This window comes from Pipistrellus hanaki (genome assembly GCF_964339955.1).
Source record: "Pipistrellus hanaki genome assembly, chromosome: 18".
NCBI lineage: Eukaryota > Metazoa > Chordata > Mammalia > Chiroptera > Vespertilionidae > Pipistrellus > Pipistrellus hanaki.
In genome coordinates this window covers 20,592,300-20,618,182 of record NC_140520.1, presented here as the reverse complement: position 1 = coordinate 20,618,182, position 25,883 = coordinate 20,592,300, and the positions used below count along the sequence as shown (strand labels likewise).

The 25,883-nt window shown below is 37.8% G+C and overlaps 1 protein-coding gene across 7 annotated transcripts in view; it reads left to right on the top strand.

Moving 5' to 3' along the window:
- The window catches only part of ACBD6 (acyl-CoA binding domain containing 6), a 127,850-nt gene that overhangs the window by 23,882 nt on the left and 78,085 nt on the right, over positions 1–25,883 (top strand). For all 7 annotated transcript variants that reach the window (XM_084865706.1, XM_084865703.1, XM_084865704.1 and 4 more), the window contains exon 4: positions 20,067–20,149. In XM_084865706.1, the coding sequence (XP_084721832.1) occupies positions 20,067–20,149 (83 nt within the window). The remainder of the gene's footprint in view (positions 1–20,066; positions 20,150–25,883) is intronic.

Below are 25,883 nucleotides of genomic sequence, written 5' to 3'. Positions count from 1 at the left end.
AAATATATCTGTCTAGGTCACTATTGTACTCCTAGTTAGGAGGCAGTGACTGTAAGTTGAATTAATAAATAAATGAGAAATAATACATCTATATACAGTGAAGTAAAATATCTGTTTCCTAGGTCATTTGTAGAACTATTGCTACTGAGCTTTTTGGACATATATTATGATGCAGAAAATGTTTCAAAGCTATATAAGTGGAACCAACATTCTCAATTCATTTAATCAAACAATTTCATTTTATATGTTCGTACCATTCCATAAAGTGAGATAGTAAACCATCATTCTGTCTCCAAATTATGCAGCTTAATTATAAACTCAGGGTCAGACCTATCCTGGGAGGCAGCAAACCAATAAATCAATATTACAAATGATATGCCCCAAAGGAGTGTTTACCAGTTACTTTAGCCAACTTATAAATGCATAGCTTAAAACCATAAGTAATTAGATGGGGTCTGGAATAAAGTGAATGGCAAGTTTCTTGATATTTGAGAGTTGTTACCTCCGTTTTGCTGATTTTCAGTCTAAGTTGTCACTGATAGTCTCTGGGTAGGTGTTTCATGTTTCACTTTTCAATAGAAAAGCTACAAAATTTGATTATAACGACTAGGAAATAAAAATAAATCACTTAGAAGCAGCAAGTTTTCTGGACCATTAGAAAGAATTTCTTAAGCTTTTGGAATCTTAAGCTTTTTTTATCTATTTTTGGCATAAGTAAACTACTAATAAAGATACATCTTAATGAAGATTTCCCATAATTGTTTTAATAATAAAACAAGTATTTTATTTAAAATTTAAGTACACCCAAAAATACATCCTTAATTTCTTTTTCCAACAAATCAAGAAAACTGCAAATGTTGGGAAAATGTCAGGCTCTTGTTCAATGAGCATTATAATCAAACTGTGAAACCACTTACAGATCTTTTGATAGATTGCCAGTGACCACCAAAGCCTGTGAACTTAAAAACATTTAATTTTGAATACTTAAAATACTGTTTGTATTCATCCAGATTAGGCAGTAATTAAAGCTACACTCAGATAAAAGGACACTAGGATAATTAGGTTGATGTACTTGATATTTTTCTTACTGTAAGAAATATGATGCCTCGTCTTTGAAATATTTGAAAATGGTTAGCTAGAAAGACATGGTTTAAATTGTGTATTGATCATTGTTTCACTTTTATTATTTATTTTTTATTCATTATGTTAATAATTTATTTCCTTTTTTAAATGTTTTTAATGTTTTTTTCATTTTTTAAAATGTTCTTCCCAATCATGAGATTCTGTAATTTAGTAGATGTTAAGGTAGCATGCAAAATATTGAATTCCTGTAACTTGCATTGTACTACTATGATATAGCTACTGAGTTACAAAGAAAGATTTAATAATATGTTCATTTGTTCATTTACTTGTTTTTCTTCAATCAACTTGCATGACATTAGTGTTAGATTTGGGGATACAAAGAATCCTTTCTCTTGAAAGATCAACATCTAGTGAAAGAAAAAAACCATTTAAACTGGTTATTTCAGTGGATTATGAAGAATACTATCCTGTTTCCCTGAAAATAAGACAGTGTCTTATATTAATTTTTTCTCCCAAAGTTGCACTAGGTCTTATTTTCAGGGGATGTCTTATCTTTCCATGCGCTAGGTCTTATTTTCGGAGGATGTCTTATTTTCGGGGAAACACGGTAATAACATTGTGAACAAAGATCTGTGAAATCACAGGAATCACTATCTGCTTGTTAATAGCCATGAAGGAAACCTTTAGGGTGGGTCTTATTGTTTGAGTAAACGTATTAGTGGAAGGAGAGGATGGAACAGCATTTTGTATAGAGGCAGCAGATAGAAGTATAAGGGAATCTACACTAATAAAAGAGGAAAATGCTAATTGACCATACCTTTGGGATGGCCACAGCCAATCAGGAGTGATATGCAAATTAACCTAGCAAAGATGGTGGCTAAATTTGCATATGCAGGCGGAAGAGGCCGACAGAGTTGGGAACATGGGCAGGCAGAGTTAGGCTGTGATCCAAGCCGCCCTGCGATTATAGGCGAAAAGCCCGGGTTCAAGCCTGCTCCCCCCCCCCCCCCCCCCCCCCCAAATGATCACAGGGCGAACAGGCCAAGCTGCCTCGCAATCACAGGGTGAAGAGCCCGAGTCCAAGCCGCCCGCGATCACGGGGCGAGCAGGCCAGGCCAAGCCGCCCTGTGATCATAGGATGAAGAGCCCGGGCCCAAGCTGCCCGCGATCACGGGGCAAACAGGCCAAGCTGAGCTAACCCACGATCATGGGGAGAACAGAACAGGCTAGGCCGAGCTGACCTGTGATCATGGGGTGACCAGGCCAGGCAGAGCTGGCCAAGCTGCCCTGCAATCCTAAGTGAAGAAGCCACTCTGCTGACCAACCTGCGTTATGGACCTGTTCCCCTCTAGCCTGCAGCCATGGGAAGTCTCCCTCTCCCCAGAGTTAGGAGCACCAGCCCAGGTCTACCCACTGGCCTGGTCCTGACTGCGGGGGAGAGTTCCTAAGGGCTGGGGTTTGATCCTTATGCATTAGCAGTAGGAGACCAGTGCCTTTGTTATTGCTGTGGGTCCGGGTTTTAATTGGACAAATGCCCAGTGGTCCCAGTAGCCAACTTAGCAAAATGTTTTAGGAGGAGAATTCTGTCTGGGTTTCCTCAAATTCCCTCCGCCCCTACTCACCCCTCTGTAAAGGTGCAGAACAAGTGAGGCCCTTAAATAAAAATCAGTTGCTTCATGAGTATGGCATCCCTTCCTATTTTAAAGGAAGCTGAGTTCCATGTGTACTATGCTATGATATCTGAGGCACAGGACAAGGGAGGCCCTAAGTGTACTATGCTTTGATATTTGAGTCATTCTTTGTTGTTCAACATAATTTATTTCTGTATGCCTCAGTTTGTAATAGTTAAATTCCTAGAATAATACATCTTGCTATAAAATATTACTAGATCAAATGATCAGATGACATTTATTGTTATTTTCTATAATGAATACAATCTCTGGTATGCTAATTGATAGGTATCACAGAAATATTCAGATAGAGAGACCTTCAGGCTTGATTACAAGTGAGGCTTATTATCACAACCCAAATTTATTGCTTGAAAAAAAGCAGGGAGCCAACTAGAAATTGAACCAAAATATAAACTTGAAGGGAAAATATAAATTGGATAAGTTTTGCTATTACAAGAGCAAGAAGAAAAAATTCAGATATAAGAATGAAAGCTACATTGCATCCACTCCAAGTAGCTGTTAAAAAAAAAGAATGATATACTATAAAAATATTTAATATTGATTGTAAAGACATTTGTTCAAAGAGGATTTCCTACAGTAGGTGATATTTCAGTTAATTTTTTTAAGTGTAAAGAGGTTAGCTAGATAAGAAAAAGGTGCAGGGGTCCCAAATTGCAGAGGGTGCAGGCAGAGCTGGGAGAATCCCCTGGGCACGAATTTGTGCACAGGGCCTCTAGTCTATATATATAAAAGCCTAAGTGACCAAATGACCACTTGACTGGTCACTATGATGTGCACTGACCACCAGGGGGCAGATGCTCAATGCAGGAGCTGCCCTCTGGTGGTCAGTGCGCTTCTATAGTGGGAGCACCACTCATCTGACTGATGGGCACCAGACACTGGGCTCAATGGTGAGCGCAGCTATGGCAGCTCAAGCCTTTCCCTCCACAGCAGTGCTACCAAGCCTTCCCAGTAGGTGCAATGGAGCCAGGATGAGCAGGAGCAGCGCCCAGTCCTGGTCCCAGGCTCGGGTTCCTCCCTGGCCGCCTGCCATTTCATGCAGTACTACATCCTCCGAGGAGTCCTGGATTGCCAGAGGGTACAGGCCAGGCTGAGAGACCCCACTGGTGCATGAGTCCATGCACCAGGCCTCTAGTAGAAATATGAGAGAGTTTGACATAAAGAAAATGGAGAAGAACTTAATGTGTATCATTCATTGCTCAGGAAAACATGGAAGGGTAGATTAGGGTTAGACTGTTATTTTAGCAGCATTATGAAGTTCTGTGTGGAGTGAAGAGACACTACCCTTTATAGTTCTTTTAAAGGAAAAATAATTTGCTTTTAAATTGTATAATTCATTCATATATTAAAAAATATTTAAATTCCCACTACTTGGCAGACCTTATATTATTACTAGAGAATTATTAATGTAATGATTTACACTTAAATGTAAGAAGTTTAGATATTGAAAAATTCATATATAGAACTATGTTATATGAAATTTGAAAGAATAAAGGGAGTATATATGGTGATGGAAGAGACTTGACTTCGAGTGGTGAGCATGCAATACAGTATACAGATGATGTATAGTAACTGTATATTTGAACCCTATATAATTTTATTAACCAATGTCACCCCAATAAATTCAATTAAAAAAAAAAATTATGTACACACACACACACACCAAAAAAAAAAAAAAAAAAGAGGTAGCTTAGAAAAGTGTGAATGTATCTATAGTGCTTAAAATTTTTAATGGTAGATTTAAATCTTTTTTGGAATTCTGAATGTGATATGTTAAATTTATACTCTTATAAAATAGTATAAATAAAAGTGCATTCTTAAATAATAAAATATGCAAAATGTTCATTTTTATTCCTATTGATTTTAGTGTGCAAATACTTATCAACATAGATAAATAGAAAAAATTCTGTCCAGGATGTTTTCTCTTTTAAATTTGTAATGCCAACTGTGATATTTTTGTTTTACCAAGGTCTGAAGGATTCTCTTTCATAAACTTTTGGTATCTAATACAGTCTGTCTATTGGCTCAGCTCTATTGTAAGATATACCTTATTTACTAGATTCTATCATAATTCATCTTAGTCTAAATGGCATGTCAGAAGGAACACTATCACTCTCATCTGTTAGGGAACAAGCAGCAGATCCAGGGAAAAGGAAAACCTACTAAGGGTAAAGATATTATGGAGTGGCTGGCAGTTCAAGTTACCAGTTTTAGCTCATGCCTTGAGTATTGACTATACTACACAAAACTTTTTCAGGTTTTGTGTGTGTGTGTGTGTGTGTGTGTGTGTGTGTGTGTGTGTGATTTTTTTTAGGATTACAGAACTCCTAAGACATAATTCAACATAGCCTGGAAGTATCCTTCCTTCTGACGGTTTTGGAAGTGATAAAATAGATCCAGGTTAGTTAGGTTGTCAATTAATAATAATAACTTAAATAACTTCATGAGTTTCCCTTTGGAATTTTGAAGTTTTGGCTAACATAGTTTAAAAGTCACTCTCTTATACTATAGTGCTTATTGTTTATATTTAATTTTGTAGTCTTTGAAACTTTAACTCACAAGATGTTATGGGTGTTTTGAAAATAAATGACTTCATATTGATTAATTGTTAAAAAGTTTACAACCTCATTGCAAGAGACTGCTTCTAAATCACATATGGAGTAAATATTTTTATAGAAATATGGTCATAAATAGCCCCAGGAAATCTCTATTGAATATGCTGTATTTATATTTCAATTTCATGTTGTTGATTTGCTGTTTTGAAATTGAATATAATTAGAATAAATAATATGCTAATGCCTTCATTTTGCACTTTGAGTCAAAGCTTACTAAATTAAACCTTAACTCCCAAAGTAACTTCTTGATGAAAAATATGCAGTTTACTGGGTTTAAATCTTTTCTTGAGATCACAGTGTGTCTGATTTTTCCATTGCATAATACAACTACATGCATAACAGTCTTTTCCTTGTACAAGCATCCTCATTTAATAGAAAACTGAGTAAGAGGAATTTATGAATTAAATTACTAATTGACTTAAACTTTTCCTCTTCCCCCTGGAACTTGAGATCTTGGCATTGTATATATACATCACCAGGCGGGGAGTCAGAGTCCTCTCACTGTGAATGTTATAGTTGAATTAAAATGAATGTGTGAGAACATCTTTTAAATGTACCAACAGCTATTAGTGAGCTCCCTAGTCCCTAATAAACAGACCTTTATATTGAGACTAGAATAGTCACAAAGGACTAGTCTTCTCGTTTGCCTGTCATCATCAGGATATTCATCTGCTATGAGTCCTAGTTATTATGAGCCGAATCTCCTTAGCTAAGTTAAGATTGAATACTTGAATCTCTGGCTTGTTGAATTGCTGTTTTCTCACATGCACAGATGGTAACTGTAGATATACAATTGGGTAGAGATTTTAGGAAAGAGAATAGTAAATTATAATTATAGAAAAGTGCAAAAAAAGTTAAATTATTGAACATGGCTTCAAAATTAGAAATGTTAAGGTAGACTGGGGCCAAATTACTAAAATCCTATCTAATAAAGACGGAATATGATAATTGACCGTAACTCCTCAACAAAGGATGGCGCCCACAGCCAATAAGGCAAATTAGCGCTTCAAGGTGAGAGGCAGAAGGCGGCTCTGGCTGGAGCGAAGGCAGTGCCAGCAGCAAGGGGAAGGAAGGCCTATTCTTGCATGACTTCGTTCATTGGGCCTCTAGTATTAGATATTTCTCTTGAATAGCTGGACCATGTTAAGCATTCTGGTATACTACCAAATTGCCTTCTCTACTGTTTCTACCTGTTTTTATTTAGACCTGGTCAATTCCTGTTCATTCCATGAAGCCCCCAATCCACACTAATTTCTCCTTTCTATAAATCTACCACATTTATTGTTTCTAGTATACATTCTAATATTTGATCTTATCGATTTTTTCTTATCTGTTTTACATGTTAACATTCTAAATCCCTTGTAATATTAAATGTCTTGATAACAGGTACCTTGATTTATATATCTTTCAATGATAAGCTCAGTGTTTATTATTGTGTTGAATTGAGTGGAACTGAAAAATGTTAGGTATATTCGTTAACATAAGTTATGCCTCTTTATGTGAACATATGCTCTTTGAATGTGGTTCTAACAATTATATTGTCTTTTTAAAAACATTCCAGTTACCGAATGATGCTTATTCATTAAGTAAAGGCCTGACAAAATTCATGCACTTGGGTAGGGGTCCCTCAGCCTGACCTGTGCCCTCTTACAGTCTGGATGCCCTAGGGCAGGGGCCTTCAAACTTTTTAAAGTGGGGGCCAGATCACGGTCCCTCAGAGAGCTGGAGGGCCGGACTATATGAACTACTAATTCCTACTGTAACACCTCGGCTGCGCTCACTGCCCAAAAAACCTGGCGGGCAGGATCAGACTCCCCTGGGGGCTGCATGTGGCCCGCGGGCCGTAGTTTGAAGACCCCTGCCCTAGGGGCTTAAAAATAGTGGGCCTAGCCGAAACTGATATGACTCAGTGGATAGAGCATCGGCCTGCGTACTGAAGGGTCCCAGGTTCTATTCCAGTCAAGGGCATGTACCTTGGTTGTGGGTACATCCCCAGTAGGGGGTGCGCAGGAGGCAGCTGATCGATGTCTCTCTCTCTCTCTCTCTCTCTCTCTCTCTCTCATCGATGTTTCTAGCTCTCTATCCCTCTCTCTTCCTCTCTGTAAAAAAATCAATAATATATATATATTTTTTAAAATAGTGGGTCTTGCCGAAGCCGGTTCGGCTCAGTGGTAGAGCGTCGGTCTGCGGACTTAAGGGTCCCGGGTTCGATTCTGGTCGAGGGCATGTACATTGGTTGCGGGCATGTCCCCGGTGGGGGGTATGCAGGAGGCAGCTGGTTGATGTTTCTCTCTCATCGACGTTTCTAGCTCTCTATCCCTCTCCCTCCTTTCTATAAAAAATCAATAAAATATATTGGGTCGGCAGCTAAGTAATTGCGGGTTTCACACATATATGGCTTCAGTTGAATTTTTAGTTTGCAGACGTAGTACAAATGTAAAACACATTTTGTTATTTGATAGTTGGCTATTCAGCTGTTAATCAGTAAAAAAAGTTTTTTGATCTGTTTTGTGGTTTTCGTTTGGCGTTCGTTGAAAAATGGAAAATCAAAAGGAACATTTTCGTCATATTTTGCTTTTTTATTTCCGCAAAGGGAAAACGCATCGCAAGCTCATAAAAAGTTATGTGCTGTTTATGGTGACGAAGCCTTAAAAGAACGGCAGTGTCAAAATTGGTTTGCCAAATTTCGTTCTGGTGATTTTTCACTCAAAGATGAAAAACGCTCTGGTCGTCCAGTTGAAGTTGATGACGCCCTAATCAAAGCAATAATCAATTCGGACTGTCACAGTACAACACGTGAGATTGCAGAGAAGCTTCATGTATCACATACATGCATTGAAAATCACTTAAAACAACTTAGCTATGTTCAAAAACTTGATACATGGGTTCCTCACGAACTGAAAGAATCACAGTTAACGCAACGCATTAGCAGCTGCAATTTGCTAAAGAAACGTAATGAAAATGATCCATTTTTAAAACAACTGATAACTGGCGATGAAAAATGGGTTGTTTACAACAATATCAAGCGGAAAAGATCGTGGAGCAGGCCAGGTGAACCAACTCAAACAACATCAAAAGCTGATATTCATCAAAAGAAGGTTTTGTTATCAGTTTGGTGGGATTACAAAGGAATTGTCTACTTTGAACTCTTACCACCCAACCGAACGATCAATTCTGATGTCTACATTGAACAACTAACGAAATTAAACAATGCAGTTGAAGAAAAGCGGCCCGAATTGACAAATCAAAAAGGTGTTGTATTCCATCATGACAATGCAAGGCCACACACATCTTTGGTCACTCGGCAAAAATTAATGGAGCTTGGTTGGGATGTTTTGCCACATCCACCATATAGTCCTGACCTTGCACCATCTGATTACTTTTTGTTTCGATCTTTACAAAACTCCTTGAATGGTAAAAATTTCAATAATGATGATGATGTCAAATCGTACCTGATTCAGTTTTTTGCTAATAAAAACCAGAAGTTTTTTGAACGTGGGATTATGATGCTGCCTGAAAGATGGCAAAAGGTCATTGATAAAAATGGGCAATACATTACAGAATAAAGTTATTTAGTTCCATGAAAAAATTGTCTTTGATTTTCTTTAAAAAATCCGCAATTACTTACTTGCCGACCCAATATTTAAAAAAAAAATAGTGGGCCTAAGCCATCAGTCAGACATCCTTAACATTGCCAAAGAGACGGGAGAAGTTCCTTCCACTGTCGCTGTGCTCACCAGCTGTGAGCCCAGCTTCTGGCTGAGCGGCACTCCCCATGTGGGAGCACACTGTCCACCAGGGGGCAATTCCGGTGTTGAGTGTCTGCCCCCTAGTGGTCAGTGCATTATTAGTGACTAGTCATTCCACCATTTGGTCATTTGCATATTAGCCTTTTATTATATAGGATATGCTGTAGATGAGGCCTCCTAGAACCATAACAAATGCAAAAAATTCGCTGTTAACTCATTCTTGAACTGCCCCCACTTAAAATCAAATCTCCCCCTACCTCCCGTGGGGCATGTGCTGCACCTTGGGAACCACTGGGCTTGACACTTCCTGAGCTTCATTTCTGAATACATACGCATGTACCATGAGAATTGTAATCTCTTCTCTACCTACCTCACTGGGTTGTCATGAGGAGGTTCTGAGCTAATAACCTAGAAATGTTTCATCAAGTAAGTGATGTCTAAATAGGAAGGGGTTGTTATTTTGAAGCCCACAGGTATCCTCACAGGTAGCAGGTGCTGATTAGGGGAGGAGGGCATGATGTTTCCTGGGACTGTTGCTATGGAAGCTTTGCAGAGGGTTCTGCAGGCATCGGAGTGGTGGGCTCTGGCCAGCAACCCTATAGCTGTGGTGGTCTTTGGAGGCGCTTGGGGGGGGAGGGGGGGCAGGCAGGGCGCTAGGGGGGGGGCGGCGAGATCGAAGGGGGGGGGTAACTGTCAAACATTCCTGCTTGTTCCATTCTTAAAATTGTATGTTGCTGTTTTGCAGCTGTACCTGCTTGGAGCGGGGTGGCGGCCAGGCCAGGCCAGGGCAAAGTCAGGCAGGTTTAGCCATGCCCCCAGCGCGGTTCAGCGCACTTCTGCTGTGGAGACAGCGCTGCTACTGTCGGGGGAAGGGTCTGACCCTGGGGGGCTGCTCAGGCCTGCCTCCACCCATGTCTGGAGTTGTAGGGAGGAGAGGCATGCCCAGCCCCAGCGGAGGGGGCTCGGCATGTTTTAGGACTGAAAGAGCAAGCAGGATTCAACATGTAAAGACTGCATATGGCTTTAGTTGGTGCAACTCAGTGTTCTCCAGTACACCAAGAGGTCGCCTGTTTGATTCCTGGTCAGAGGCAGATTCTCTCTCACCGATGTTTCTATCTCTCGCCCTCTACCATTCTCTCTCTAAAATCAATAAAACATTTAAAAAATAATAAATAAATGAAGGACCTGCATGTGGCAGGTGCCACTCCTCTCTACTTGCTAAGGAATATATCTTTCGAATTAGATAGATCCTGACCATCCTCTCTAGATGTACTCATAATTTCTTCCAGGCTTATTTTAGTTGTTGAATTATTCTAGTATGCTTTGTGTAGGAAGAGGGAGCCAAAGATCTGTGTTTAGTCTGCCATCTTCCTATTGTTTTAAGATAAGCTTGCTATTTATGCTGTTTTTTTTATGTTTCCAGAGTTTTCAGGTTTTCTATTTAATATAATTTTCAGATAGTAAGCTTTTGTTACAGTGTGATGTTATAAAAGATAATTTATTTGATCTCTTGCTAAATAAAGGTCAGCATTTGATCATACACATGATCCCCTATTTATGATATTTTGATTTTATGATGTGCAAGTGATACACATTCAGTAAAAACTATATTCCAAATTATGAACTTTTATCTTTCTTGGACTAGTTGAAATAGTACTGTCTCTTGTGATGCTGGGCAGCAGTAGTGAGCCACAGTCCCCCCTGTCGAGGGACACCAAACAATACTCTTCGGTGTAGTGTTGCCAGAGTTTATTGGATATTGTGTTTAGTGTTTTCACATCCCATCATGTCTTCAAAATGTTCATCTGTGTTCCCTGCTTCTGGTGAGAAGAGGAAGGCAATCACTCTTGAGATGAAACTCAAGATAATTGCCCAACTGTAAGCAGTTGTAAGTGTTTTGAGCATGTTTAAGGTAGAGTAGGCTAAACTATTATGTTTGATATGTTAGATGTATTAAATTCATTTTCAGCTGGTGATATTTTCAACTGGTGATGGGTTTATCAGGACATTTACCCCATCATAATTTGAGGTGCCTGTGTATTCATTGTGTGAATTTTTCTGATATTCTTCATAATTAATTGAAAGGTATAATGGAAATACCTTTTAATGTTGCATATTAGTAGTTTATTTCATGCTTTATCAGTCTCTTATCAAAGTGATGTTCTGCATGCCTGCTGTTCCTATAACCAGTGTTTTCACATGTTCTTGGACCAACTGCATCCAAGGTGAAGTTTGCCGAGAATTCTCTTCAAGCTGACCCTCAACAGTAACAGAAAATACCACACCAATTACTGCCCACACATTAATGGTCTTCTCATCTCCACCCTTGCATGTAATTGCTGCTATCAAATACAATTACTGTCTACGCAAGTTTCTTACCCTGGGAGTAATCATGCGTGTCTGGCTTGATGTAGTTAGAAAATGAGAAGAGCAGTTTTGAAACTTTTTGAAGGTTTTGCTTATAAACTTACCTACTTTGAAAATTTAAAACTATAAAAGTACCTCAAAACACTAAAAATGGAACTCCCATTTGACCCAGTAATCCCACTTCTAAGAATATATCCCAAGAAACTATAATAGAAACACATAATCAGAAAGAATATATACACCCCTATGTTCATAGCAACACAATTCGCCATAACTGGGATTTGGAAACAGTTTAAATGCCCATCAGCAGATGAATGGGTTAGAAAACTATGGTACATCTACACAATGGAATACTATAGCTGCTATAAAAAGAAGGAATTCTTACCATTTGAGCAGCATGGATGGACCTGGAGAGCATTATGTTAAGTGAAATAAGCCAGGCAATGAAAGAAAAATACCACATGATTTCACTCATTTATGGAAAATGAAGAACCTTATAACCTAATGAACAAAAAGATAGGCACAGAGGCAGTAAAACATGGAACAGACTGTCAAATTACAGCACAAAGGCTGGGGAGTGTTAGGGAAAGGGGTAAAGAGATCAACCAAAGGACTATTATGCATGCATATAAACACAACCAATGGACACAAGACACTGTGGGGGTGGGATGAGGGTAATTGACAGTGGGTAGGGGAGGCTGGGGGAAGGTCTATGGAAGAAAAAAGGATATATGTACTACTATATATAATACTTTAAACAATAAAATAAAAATTTAAAAAAAGACTTTGATAAGCCACAAATAAGATACCCATTAGACTTGTTTTTATCAATCTCTGAACCTTTCTTTCATGAACTCATCAATCTTACTAAGATGGTTGAATGGAGGCAAATGTAATGGAAAAGGGTATGGAATGAAAATACATCTAGTTTAGCAATATTAATCTTATTTCTTTGTGTATTCCCATTCATGCATTTCATAAAAAATCACTCAGTTATTGGAATTTATTTTAATTTTAAAGTTTCCTTTTGAACTAATGAACTACTTAAATTTTAAAAGTGTTCACCTAAGAAACAGAACAAAATTTCAATTCAGAATATTGTAAATATGTGATAATAGTTCCTAAAGTATTGGAGAGGTGGCATAATTTAATAAAGACACCACAGGCTTTAGATATCAGAAGATCTCAATTCTGCCAATTGCTGTGTGGCATTGGGTACTTCTCTTAACTTTATAATCTGTAAAATAAAGATATGTTTTATCAAATAGAAGGCAAACAGTTACTCAGTTTTTAACATTTAAAAAATTCTGGATGTGTATTAAATAGATGATTATATATTATATTTAGTTGGCTGTATTTTTTTCTTAGCATTACATAAAATAATGCTACTCTTTATAATTTGATGTGTTAATTAAATGAATACAGTATAAATGCCAACTTTATAGAATTGTTTTGAAGTTGGAATTGGAAAGTATATGTAAGGTGTGAAGCATATGGCAGATATTAAGTCCTAATTTGCTTTCCTTTTTTTTTCTAGTAACAGTTATTTTGTTAGGTTTTCTGGTTGTTTTGGAGTTTTGTTTTATCAGGAGAATATTAGATAAAGACTCATAGTTCAATATTGTAATTTTCTAACTCAAAACATTTTGTATCTGTCTTGCTGAGAAACTTTATCTTTGGATAAATGGCAATATTTTGGAAAAATACTGAACACTTATATAGTGTTCACTTTGTGCTGAGCAATGTTCTATACATATATATATTTAAAATACTTTAAACACTCAGATGATATAGCAACTAATCCTATTTTTACAAGTGAGGAATCTGAAGCAGAGAGATTTATTTACCCTGTCGTACAGCTAAACCTATAAACAAATTAAGTAAACAAACCAATAAAACAGAAGCCAAAAAGGTAGTATGTATAATAGAAACAAGAAACTCAACCCCTTCCTTGCGTATATTAGCCCGATAACATATGGAATAGTTATTTTTCAGATGGAAAGAAAGTTTCACAAGGTTTTAAGTCTTGACCCTGCAACTGACTAATATGGAATCTGAATCCAAACAGTAAAGATTCAGCCAACAACTTATCCTTTCCCTTCTGAGTGAAGGAACATTTCAGTGTCTCAAATAATATAGGCTGAGGCAATGTAAGAATTGGCAAATTTTATCCTATTGACTGCCAAATTGTAGTCTTTCTTTAACTGCTGATGCAACATAAAAATAACTTAATGGATTTTGAGTAGAGAGAAATGGAATAAACTTCTTAAGCCTCTGTGAGAAACATTTCATTGGAGTGGAAATCTAGAGGCTAGAGTAGCCAAAGTTTACCCCTTCTTGTAGATGAAGTGGATGGAGACAAAAACTAATGCATCTTTGGCAGCTTTATTCTGAATTCAATCTGATAATGGCAGATTATTTTTGAAATATTATTTCTGCTTAAGATATAATCTTCCTCTTTTCCCAACCCCCCAGGAATAAAAAAGTTAACAGCAGCATTCTAATATGCTTTGTGCTATTGATTCAGAATAATAAATTAATTCTAGGAAGAAGGAATATATTTAGAATACTCTATATTCAAATTATAGAGTCATATTTGTCCTAAAATTTTTATTATAACTGTGTTATGCTTAGAGATATCCATCATATGTTTATGAGGGGAAAAGTGAAAATAACCTAAATAGGTAACTATCAGATAATGGTTAAGTAATTTATAGTACATTATTACTACATGGAATGTTGAGCTGGTTTTTTAATTAATGCTGTGGGACTCCTGCTCCTAGGCATGGAGTAATAGAAATGAGATTTACCATTTGCCAAAACAAGAAGAAAAGTAGACATAATAGATAAAACAATAGTTTTTAGAAATGGCACTAAAAGTTATATACAACTAGTAGAGAAGGGAAACAAAGGAGCTCTACAATCGCCTCAGCTTATTGCCTGGGAGCAACTTGCAGGCTACAGTGAAGGGAGGACAGTTGAGCTAGAAAATGCAGGACCAAATACTAGAGAAGATGTTCCTGCAGAGGGAGAGAGAGTTCTAAAGATCTGCAGAGGTGTTCCTTTGACTGAATACTAATTTGTGTGTGTGTGTGTGTGTGTGTGTGTGTGTGTGTGTGTGAAAGGGAACTAACAGACTGGGAAAAGAATTACAAGAAAGCAGTAGGCCAAACCATTCTTGGAGCTGACATAGGACTGAGAATATTTCATTTCTTACCAGTAAGAGTGGAAAGAAAATGTAATATATGGGTCATATGGTAGAGGTGTCAAAAGGATTTCATCTCAGTAGTGAGGCTAAATTAAGCTCTAGATTGAAGGCTGCTCTGCCCCTACCTTAACACAGCTTTAAAGTGAATCTTGAAAGGATCAAATTGATTCCACGTAATTGAATTCATGCCAAAACAAAGTCTAACATATTTTAAAGGCCCACAACAAAACCAGCAAACAAGAGTGTAAAATTTACAATATCTGGTTTACAGTAAGTCTCTAAAGCAGCAAAATATCATCTGTAACTGCAGAAATGATAAAGAGATGAAAACATCTATTATAAATATATTCTATATATTCACAAAAGTAGAAGAAAACATGAACATAATGGGCAGAGAAATGGAAAATACAAAAAACCCAAATGGACTTCTAGAGAAGAAAATAATATCTGATATAACACACTGGATAGGATTAACAGAAGCTTAGATTTTGCATAAGAAAAGATTAGTGAACTTGAAGATGTAGCAAGTGAAACTAAGAAAAATCAAACACAGAGCATAAAAAGTGAACAAAAATGAACAGAACTCTAATGAAGTTTTGTTTTGGAGTTTTGTTTTATCAGGAGAATATTGGATAAATATTGGCAGTATCAAGCAATGTAGCATGTTGGAGTCCAGAAAGAAGACAAAAAGCAAGAGAGAAAAAAAACAATTTAATAAATAATAGCTGGTATTTTAAACATTTTATGAAAATTATAAACCAGAGTATTTCATTCTTTGCAGCATTTACATTTGAGGCTGGGTAATTCTTTGTTGTAGAAGGCTGAACTATGTATTGTAGGATGTTGAGCAACAACTGCAGTCTCTGCTTATTAGATGCCAATAGGACCATTCACTTACAACAACCAAAAATTGCCCTAGACATTGCTAGAGATCCTTGGAGGGAAAATAAAAGGGGGAACTCCCCCAGTTGAGAAGCACTGCCATAAACTAATAGATCCAAGAAGCTCAATGAACCCCAAGCAGAAGAAGCACCAAGACACATCATAATCAAATTGGTGAAAACCAGTGAAAAAATCTTAAAAGCATCCAGATTTTTTAAAAAAAGGGGGGGCGGGGGGGGGGGGAAGATACAGAGGAATGAAGGTAAGAACTACAGCAAGAAGGAGAACCAAGATGGTGGCATAGATAAACACCTATACTTGCTGCCTCTCACAACCACATCAAAATTACAAATAAAAGGCAGAACAATTCCCACCCAGAACTGCAGGAAAGCTGGCCTTGTGTAAGTTCCACAACTAGAGAGGTGAAGAAAGCACATTGAGACTGGTAAGAGGTGTGGAGGTGCGGAAAGTGCTCTGCTCTTTTAATCAGGAGGGAGATACAAGCTCCCACTTGATCTGAACTCCAGTTCCAGGCAAGACTCTGGGGGACCCAGACACATACGGGGAGAAACTAGACTGTCTGGCATTAGGGCAGGAATGTGAGGGTGGCTTTCTCTCAGAGGTGCTTGCAGCAATCATTGTTCTTGCATGGGGCGGGGGGGGGGGGGGGGGGGGGGGGTGCGCAGGACACTGGGACCCTGGGACCTCTCCAGTGCAGGGATGACTGGCAGCCATTGCTGTTTGCTCTGCCCTGGGGATTCCCAGAGACCCCGCCCCACCCAATTTACAACCCCACCCAAGCTGTGCATATCTGCTTTTGCATATGAATGGCCTGTCTTTTCTCCACCTAAAACCTATCAAACTGCAGCTGGGTCAGAGAGCCTCAGAGCTTCCAAAAGAAGGCCCAAGGCCCGGCAGCAGCAGCCTGCCTTCACAACTGGGCCTTGTCTGGGCATTTCCAAACCCCATACAAAAAAAGGAGGAATCAGCAGATGTTTCTGTAGCTCCTGCTGGGCGGCCCCAGACTGTGGCTGACCTTGCACCTACTTGGAGATCCAAAAGCCATTGTACCCAGTGGTCAGAGCAAGACCATACTGGGTTACAACTCTTAATATCCATAAGAGACACATTCAAGGGGCAGACTCAGTGAGCACCAAAGCCCCACTGAAGTGAGTCCTGCCCCATAAGGGTATCTCCTGCGCAATAGATCTTCTGGTGTAGTCACAGCTGGTCATCACAGCCAATTGGCCTGGAGGTCAATTTCTCCTAGTGGTACTAACAGCCATTCAGGGGTTAACTACCAGACTGTGCACACAGCCCGTAAGTTGTGCACCAAGAGCATACATCTTAGGTGACTGGGGAGGCTGAGCCACTGGGCCCTATAGGACATCTACCACACAAGGACTTTATCAACTCAAGGAGACTTAGCAGCTACCCAGTACATAGAAATAAACATAGGGAAGCAGCCAAATGTGGAGACAAGTCACAAATGAAAGAAATGACTGAAAGCAAAATACTGGATATAGAGTTCAAAACCATGGTTATAATGTTACTCAAGAAACTTCTAGAAACCTCTGAGACATTTAGTGAGACCATTAAGGACGTAAAAGGACCAGTCAGAAATAAAGCATACACTGACCTGAAAGAATAATATACAGAGATTCAACAACAGACTAGAGGATCCCTAGAATCAAGTCAAAGATTTGAAATACAAAGAAGCAAAAAACACCTGACCAGAAAAGCAAAAAGAAAAAAGAATCCAAAAATATAAATATAATGTAAGGAGCCTCTGGGACAACTTCAAGCATATCCGCATCCGAATTATGGGGTGCCAGAAGAAGAGAGAGAGCAAGATATTAAAAACCTATTTGAAGAAATAATGACCGAAAACTTCCCCTGCCTGGTGAAAGAAATAGACTTACAAATCCAGGAAGCCCAGAGAACAGCAAACAAAAGGAATTCAAAGTGGATCACACCAAGAAACATGATAATTAAAATGCCAAGGGCAAAAGGCAAAGAACCTTAAAAGCAGCAAGAGAAAAAACAGTTACCTACGAGGGCGTACCCATATGATTGTCAGCTGATTTCTCAACAGAAACTCTGCAGGCCAGAAGGGATTGGTAAGAAATATTCAGAGTGGATGAATAGCAAGAACCTACAGCCAAGATTACTCTACCCAGCAAAGCTATCATTTAGAATTGAAGTTCAGATAAAGAGCTTCACAGATAAGAAAAAGATAAAGGAGTTCATCACTGCCAAACCAGTATTATATGAAATGCTGAAGAGTATTCTCTAAGAAGAGGAAGAAGAAAAAGGTAAAGATAAAAAAAATGAACAACAAAGTAACAACAAATATATATATATTTTAACAAGTGAATCTAAAAATCAAGTGAATAAAAAACCTGATGGACAGAACAAACTGGTGAATGTAATAGAATCAGGGGCATAGAAATGGAGCAGACTTGACAATTCTTGGGGGAAGGTGTTGTGTGGGAAGAGATTGGACAAGGAGCTTACACCTGTGGATGAGGTCAGTGGGCTGAGTGTGAACCAGGTGGAGGGGAGCTGTGGCGGGGGGGGGGGGGGGGGAACATCTGTAATAATATGAACAATAAATATTTTTTTTAAAAAACTACAGCAAACTTCAGAAATCTGAAATCAGTAGGGGCAATATTGAAAGGAAAAAAAATCACCTCATAATTGTATACATGTATACATAATTGTATACATGATTGTATACACCTTTAAAAATGAAGGTGAAATTTACTTAACATGACAATAGAGATTTATGAGAAAGCCACAGGTAACATTACATTCAATGGTGAAAGAAAGGAAGCTTTCCATTTAAAATCAGAAATAAGACAAGGATACTTGCTTTTACCACTACTATACAACATTGTACTGTAAATTCTAGCCAGAGCCATAAAACAAGTAAAAGAAATAGCACTCATATTGGAAAGGAGGAAGCAGAACTAGCTTTGTTGACAGGTAACATGATTCTTACATACATAGAATGCCTAGGAATAATCCAAAGACTCTCCCAAAAAACTACTGGAGCTAATAAGTTAATTCAGCAAATTTGTGAGATACAAGAGCAACATACAAAAATCAGTTGTGTTTCTATACACCAACAATGAAAAAAATTCATTTACAATAACATCCAAAATATATAGAATGCCTAGGAATAATTTTAACCAAGGAGGTGAAAGGTTTTACACTGAAAACTAGAAACAATTGTTGAAACAAATTAAAGAAGACCCAAATAAATGGAAAGATTCATAGATTGGCAGGTTTTATATTGTTAAGATGATAGTATTACCCAAATGACCTACAGATTCAATGCAGTCTCTTACCAAAATTCTAAATGCCATTTTTGCAGAAATTAAAAAGCCAGTTCTCAGATTTAGATGGATTTGCAAAGGACTCAAATAGTAAAACAATATTGAAAAAGAACAAAATTGGAGGATTCACCCTTGTTATTTCAAACACACTATAAAGCTGCAGTAATTATACCATTGGTACTGCATAAAGATAGACTAGTAGAATGGATTTGAGTCTAAAAATAAAATCTAATTTTATGACCAATTGATTTTCGATAAGGGTATCAAGACTCAGTATTGCAGAAGTGGGCTTTTGCAAAAGTTGCAATTTAAGCCTTTCAGACAGTAATAACATCCAAGTTCACTGCTTCCACATTACATGTTTTGGAAGAATCTTATTTCTAAATTTAATCTTCATCTTGTGTTTTTTAAGAATATCAAGGGACAGAGTATTGAATATTTGATTTTGGAATGTGTTTTCCTAAGAGTTTATTTGGCTCTTTTCCCTTTTAGTTTATATTTCATTTTCTCTCTCCCTTCTACCTTCTTCCTTTTTGCCACCTGAAATATTTTCTTTATGGTTGAATTTTAGGTTTTACTATGCAGTTTAGGTTCTTTCTTTTGGGGGGATTTTAATTTTGTTAATGTAGATATGATTTTCCTGATCACCTTTATTTCATATTTTATTTTTTTAATATTCACCTGAGGATATTTTTCCCATTAATTTTTTTAGAGAGTGGAAAGGAGGGAGGGAGAGAGGAAGGGAAAAGAGAGAGAAACATCGATGCGTGGCCAGCGTCTCATTTTTCCACATGGAACATCCATATTTTCTACCTTGAACTTAGCTAACATCTTATAATCAGTTAGGGGAATGGCTTTTAGGTGACTTCACAGGCACTAATGGAATGAACATAGCTTGCTAGTGGGTACTCATTCCACTGCTGTGATGACCTGAAAGTCTACTTGCCTTTTTGATACCATCTTGAAATTGATACTAGTGCCTTGAGAAATAGTAGATTGTCAAACTTTTAGTTATGTATCCTTTGCAAAGTAGTATTTTGTAACCAGTTTAAATATACATTGTTTTAACCCTTGTGTCTTTTTTTTCTACCTTTTATTCCCCCCCCCCCCCCCCCGCAACCCCCCCACAGTCACCAGAGAAGAAAGGAAAAGAAGCAAATACTGGTTTTGGTGGACCAGTTGTTAGTTCTCTGTATCATGAAGAAATCATCAGGTAATTTTTTTTCTGGTCTTTGATAATAGGGATATCTATCTATATCTGGATATATATTGTGTGTGTATTTATATATTTTTGATCCTGAAAACTTGCATTTGTGAAGAACTTTTTCTTAACCTGAAACTGATTTGGTGGTATATCTAATAAGATAATAAATGGCAGGAAAGGATTTTTAACATGTATAATCATTAAAATCAGTGTGTCTGAATCAGTGCCAGATAGTAACCTTTCCCACTATATAAATATTTGGTAGGTCAAGGATTTGTGTCTCAGAGAATCTAAAGCTTTGGATTTTTGTTGTTAGTTTTTCTCAAAATACCATTATTTTAAAGATTTTAACTTTTATAGTTCATTCATTCTAGCTACAAAGTAAAGACCACTTTGGAATATAAAATGGTACACTAAGAAAAACGTGGAAGTTCCTCAAAAAACTAAGCAGAGAATTATTCTGTGACCCAGCAATTCTAATTCTAGTTCTGTATCCCAAAGGATTGAAAGATAATCTGAAAGACATATTTGACACACTATGTTCATAGAGCACTATTCATAATAGCCAAGAGATAGAGCCACCTAACTGTCCATTGAATAAACAAAATATGATATGTATAATGGAATATTATTCAGCCTTTGAAAAGGAAGGAAAATTCTGAAACATACTAGAACATGGGTAAACCTTCAGGACATTATGTTAAGTGAAATGAGCCAGTCACAAAAAAATAAATACTATATGCTTCTACTTATATGAGGTTTGAAGAATAATCAACATAAATAGAAGGTAGAATGGTGGTTGTCAGGAGCTGGAGGAAGGGAGAAGTTGTTATTTAATGGGCACAGTTTCAGTTTTGCAAGATGGAAAAGTTCTGGAGATTGGTTGCACAACAATGTGAATTTACTTAGCTCTACTGAACTGTACACTTAGAAATGGTTAATATAGTACATTTTATTTTTTAAAGAAAAAAATTTTAAAGGTCATTTTGTATTTAATAAAGATCTTAAATTTGATGTTATGTATAAAATTTATTGGATAATCTTTTTCTTTCAGCACTGTTTGGGTAAATCAGGAAAAGAATTCTGTCTTGCTTTAAAGTCATACGACACATTCTTCTAAGATTGCTCCTTTACAGATAAAAACAAAATAGGAATCTCTGATGTTCTTACTCTTTTTGAGTTTTCTGAACTTTACTTTTCTTACTCATTAACGTAAAGTAAAGGAGCTCTAATCTTTAAGTGGAAAATTGGCATTATCTAAATTTATTGAGAATGAAGAGGAAATTGTACCAAACTGTTATGCTTCACTCTTGCAAAAGAGTTTGATCACATATCCATCACATAAGGAAGTGATGATAAGAACTCCCAGGTAGCATTCTGGGAGGGAAGTTACTGATAACACTGTGAATCAAAAACTTTAAATGCTCATAGTTTCCAGTTAATGATCAGTCAGTTAATACTAGTATTCCGCTCTTGAATCTATTTTTATAGCAAGCACACCATTTTTTGTTAAGATTAAATGTTTTTTGGGTTATGAAAGGGAAAGGTTGATGGAGAATTAAGGAGAATAAAGATACCCTTTAAGGCTGATACTGGCCTGGAGTACATTTGCTATCCTGATGCCTATTTGGGTCTCTGAGAACTCCTCAGGAGCCCATACAGTTTTGAGGAAGCATAGTTTAAAACATATTTTCAGAGCTTAACGCCCCTGCCCCTTAACTCCTATATATTCAAAAAATATTTTGGGACTCTTAATTTATATATTCCATCTTTAGAGTCTACTTAAAAATTCCATCTTAGAACTCTAACACTACCAAAGTTTATTGAATGTTCAGATCTGCTTCCCCAAGGAACTGATAGTTAGGAAAATAAATTGAGGTAGTTTCTTGACTTTGCTTTTTAAAAATCACCATACATACTTTCTAATAATAGCAATTGCTTATCTATAAGTAGTAATGATCCTTATTTTGTGTGCTGATTTCTTTAAGGGATCCCAGTCTCTAGTATTTTTAAAAATGACATGCTGAACACTATTCTTTTGGAATGTCCAGTGACCTGACTAATTACAGTGCCTCTACAGAACAGAAAGCAAATCACATGTACTCCAATTGAAGTGAGAGTAAATGTCTAGATAATTTGGAGTATTCCTAATATGGAGCTAAGCTACAGTGGAAGAGTTTACCTACCTGATTACTCTCCATCCAATTCCCAAAGAAGTGACCCTTACATTTAAATCAACACCTGTATTTAGAATTGGATCATAAGAAACATAACAAATAATATCGCATTTTTATATACAGTAGAGATTTTAATTCAACTCACATATTAAGGTGGGCACAGGGGTTCTTGTTGTTCATGACTTTGAATATTTCTTGCCAATCCCTTCTGGTCTGCATAGTTTCTGTTGAGAAATCAGCTGACAGTCATATGGGTACTCCCCTGTAGGTCACTAACTATTTTCCTCTTGTGGCTTTCAAAATTCTCTCTTTGTCTTTTGCCCTTGGCATTTTAATTATGATGTGTCTTGGTGTGGTCTTCTTTGGATTCCTCTTGTTTGAGGTTCTGTGCGCTTCCTGAACTTGTAAGTCTATTTCTTTCTTCAGGTAGGGAAAGTTTTTTGTCATTATTCCTCCCAATAGGCCTTCAGTATCCTGCTCTCTCTCTTCTTCTAGCACCCCAAAAATCCGGATGTTGGTATGCTTAAAGCCATCCCAGAGGTTCCTTACACTATCCTCACACTTTTGTTTTCTTTCTTTCTGCTTGGGTGTTTTTTGTTTCCTCATATTCCAGATCTTTGGTTTGACTCTTGGGGTATGTTGATCTACAGTTGCATTTTTGTATATTCTTTTTTTTTTTTAATTTATTTTTTTATTAAATTATTATTTTTGTACATATACCAATGCCCCCCCCCTCCCGTACATACCCTCCCTCCCCAGAGTTTTGTGTCCATTGGTTGTACTTATATGCATGTATACAAGTCCTTCGGTTGATCGTTTATCTCCCCCAGATCTCCCCAACCTCTCCTCTGTAATTTGACAGTCTGCTTGTTGCTTTACTATCTCTATATCTATCTTTTGGTTCTTCAGTTTATAATGTTCTTTATCATCCATAAATAAGTGAGGTCATGTGGTGTCTCTCTTTCATTGACTGGCTTGTTTCACTCAGCATGATGTTCTTCAATTTCATCCAGGCTGCTGCAAACGATGAGAATTTTTTCTTTTTTATGGCTGCATAATATTCCATTGTGTAAATGTACCATAGTTTTTGGATCCAATCATCTGCTGATGGGCACCTAGGCTGTTTCCAAATCCTAGCTATTGTAAATTGTGCTGCTATGAACATAAGGGTGCATATATTCTTTCTGATTGATGTTTCTAGCTTCTTGGGATATATTCCTAGGAGTGGGATTATTGGGTCAAATGGGAGTTCCATTTTCAGTTTTTTGAGGAAGTTCCATACTGTTCTCCACAGTGGTTGTACCAGTCTACATTCCCACCAGCAATGCACGAGGGTTCCTTTTTCTCCGCAACCTCGCCAACACTTGTCGTTTGTTGATTTGTTGATGATGGCCATTCTGACAGGTTGTATATTCTTTATTTCAGACAGTGTATGTTTAATTTCTGACCACCCCCCCCCTTTTTTTTTTTTTTTTTTTTTTTACATTCTCATTAAGGTTCTTGAAGTTTCTTAGTGGTTTTTTTTTTTAGAAGATTCTTGAGTAATCTTATAAATGTAATTCTGAACTCTGTGTCGTCCAGTAGTTTACTTTCCTCTGTCTCTTCCATCGTGACATGCTTCTGTGTCTCTGCATTTTGGCAGCCTCCCTGTGTTGATGGAGTGGCTTTGTGTGGTAGGTGACCTAAAGGGGCCGGTAGCTCAGCTTCTCCAATCACCAGAGGTGGTTGCTCTTAGTATACCCCTTTATGGGCTGAGTGCAAAGTCTTGGTGTAGGTAAGCCTTGATTGCAGTTGGTATCACTGGGAGGAATTTACCTCCAGGCCAATTGCTGTGAGGACCCGCTGTGTCTATAATGGAAGTACTGCTGTGCTGGAGACATGCTTATGGTGCAGGTCTTGTTTCAGTGGGGCTTTAGTGCTGAGTCCGCCTCCCTGAATGTGTTACTTATGGATGTGAGGAGTTGAAATCTGGTGTCTCACATTGACCACTAGGTACACTGGCTTCTGGATCTCCACTGGGATGCAGTTCAAGCTACTGTCAGAGGCCACCCTGCAGGAGCTACAGCAAGAACCACAGTCCTCTCTTCCCTGTTTGGAGCTTGGACGCTTTTGGCTGTCTGTTGCAAGTTTGCTAGGTTAAACTGCAACAGAGTAGGCCATTCATGTGCAAAAGCCGCTGCTTGGAGCTTGGGTGTGTTTGTAGATTGTGCAGGGCAGAGTCTCAGGGCGTCATTAGGCCAGTGTGTGGCAAACAGTGATGGCTGGCAGTGAGTTGTCTGCCTCCCCAACTGCGTTACCGTGTCTCTCGCCCCAGTACAGCGAACAATTATTCTTGCGTGCAGCTCTGCAAGCAAGCCACCCTCACTTTCTGATCTAATGGAAGACAGTCCAGCTTCTCCCCAGAAACTGGATTTCAGAGAGATCGGAAGCTTGTCTCTCTTCGGGTTAAAGCAATGCTCACCACCAGCCGGGCTCCGCTGCCAGCCTGTATCACATGCGCACGCACACCCCCCCCCCCCCCCCCCGTACCTCAGTTTTTCAGCACTTATGCCCTGAATACTCTTTTCTCTTTCTGTCTAGTTGTAGAACTTCCACTCAGCCAGCTTTCCCATGGTTCTGAGTGATAAACGTTATGTCTTTTAGTTATAGTTTTGAAATAGTTGTGCATTAGATGTTTACCTATGCCGCCATCTTGGCTCTCTGATTTTCTTATATTAGAGAATCCATTTTATAATTGAACAGAATTCCAGCATAACAACTAGATCACAATAAAAATTATTCTACATTGAAATGTTGGCTTACTCCAGTAAAGGACCCGATGTAATCCTTATTGTTTCTTAAAATATATTGCAGAACAGTAGTTTTATTGCTAGCTTTACCCAGTGACCAAATAAGTTTATATTAAACAAGTACAAAAAACGTTTTACATAAATGTTAAAGGCATGTTTAAAATTAAATACCCATTGCATTTTATTTTTTTTCCTCTTTTTTTTTTTTCTTTTCTTTATATATTTTATTGATTTTGTACACAGAGGAAGAGAGAGAGATAGAGAGTTAGAAACATCGATGAGAGAGAGTCATCGATCAGCTGCCTCCTGCACACCCCCTACTGGGGATATGCCCGCAACCAAGGTACATGCCCTTGACCAGAATCGAACCCGGGACCCTTCAGTCCCCAAGCTGACGCTCTATCCATTGAGCCAAACCCGTTTCGGCATAAGTAATATCTTAAGTATGATACTTTGTAAAACACTGTGTAATATGAAGCAAGAATGCTTGTGATCTGTCCAATGTATTAAGTATAAGACTATAGTTGCAACATTGGAAACGAGGTATTGTTAGCTTTTATGTAATCAAATATTGCTTGTATTTTGGTGAAATATAGTAGCTGGTGTTTTCTTTTGCAGAGAGAAAGTGGTGCTTTAACGGAAGTTAATTGCAGTCTTGGTAGTATGTTCAACCGAGGTGAAAGTGACAGTAGGATCTAGAGTTTTAGAAACATGGTTAAAATGTTAAATTTGAAGGGAAAGAAAAGTTTTTCTCTACAGAACCATTATTTTTTAAAA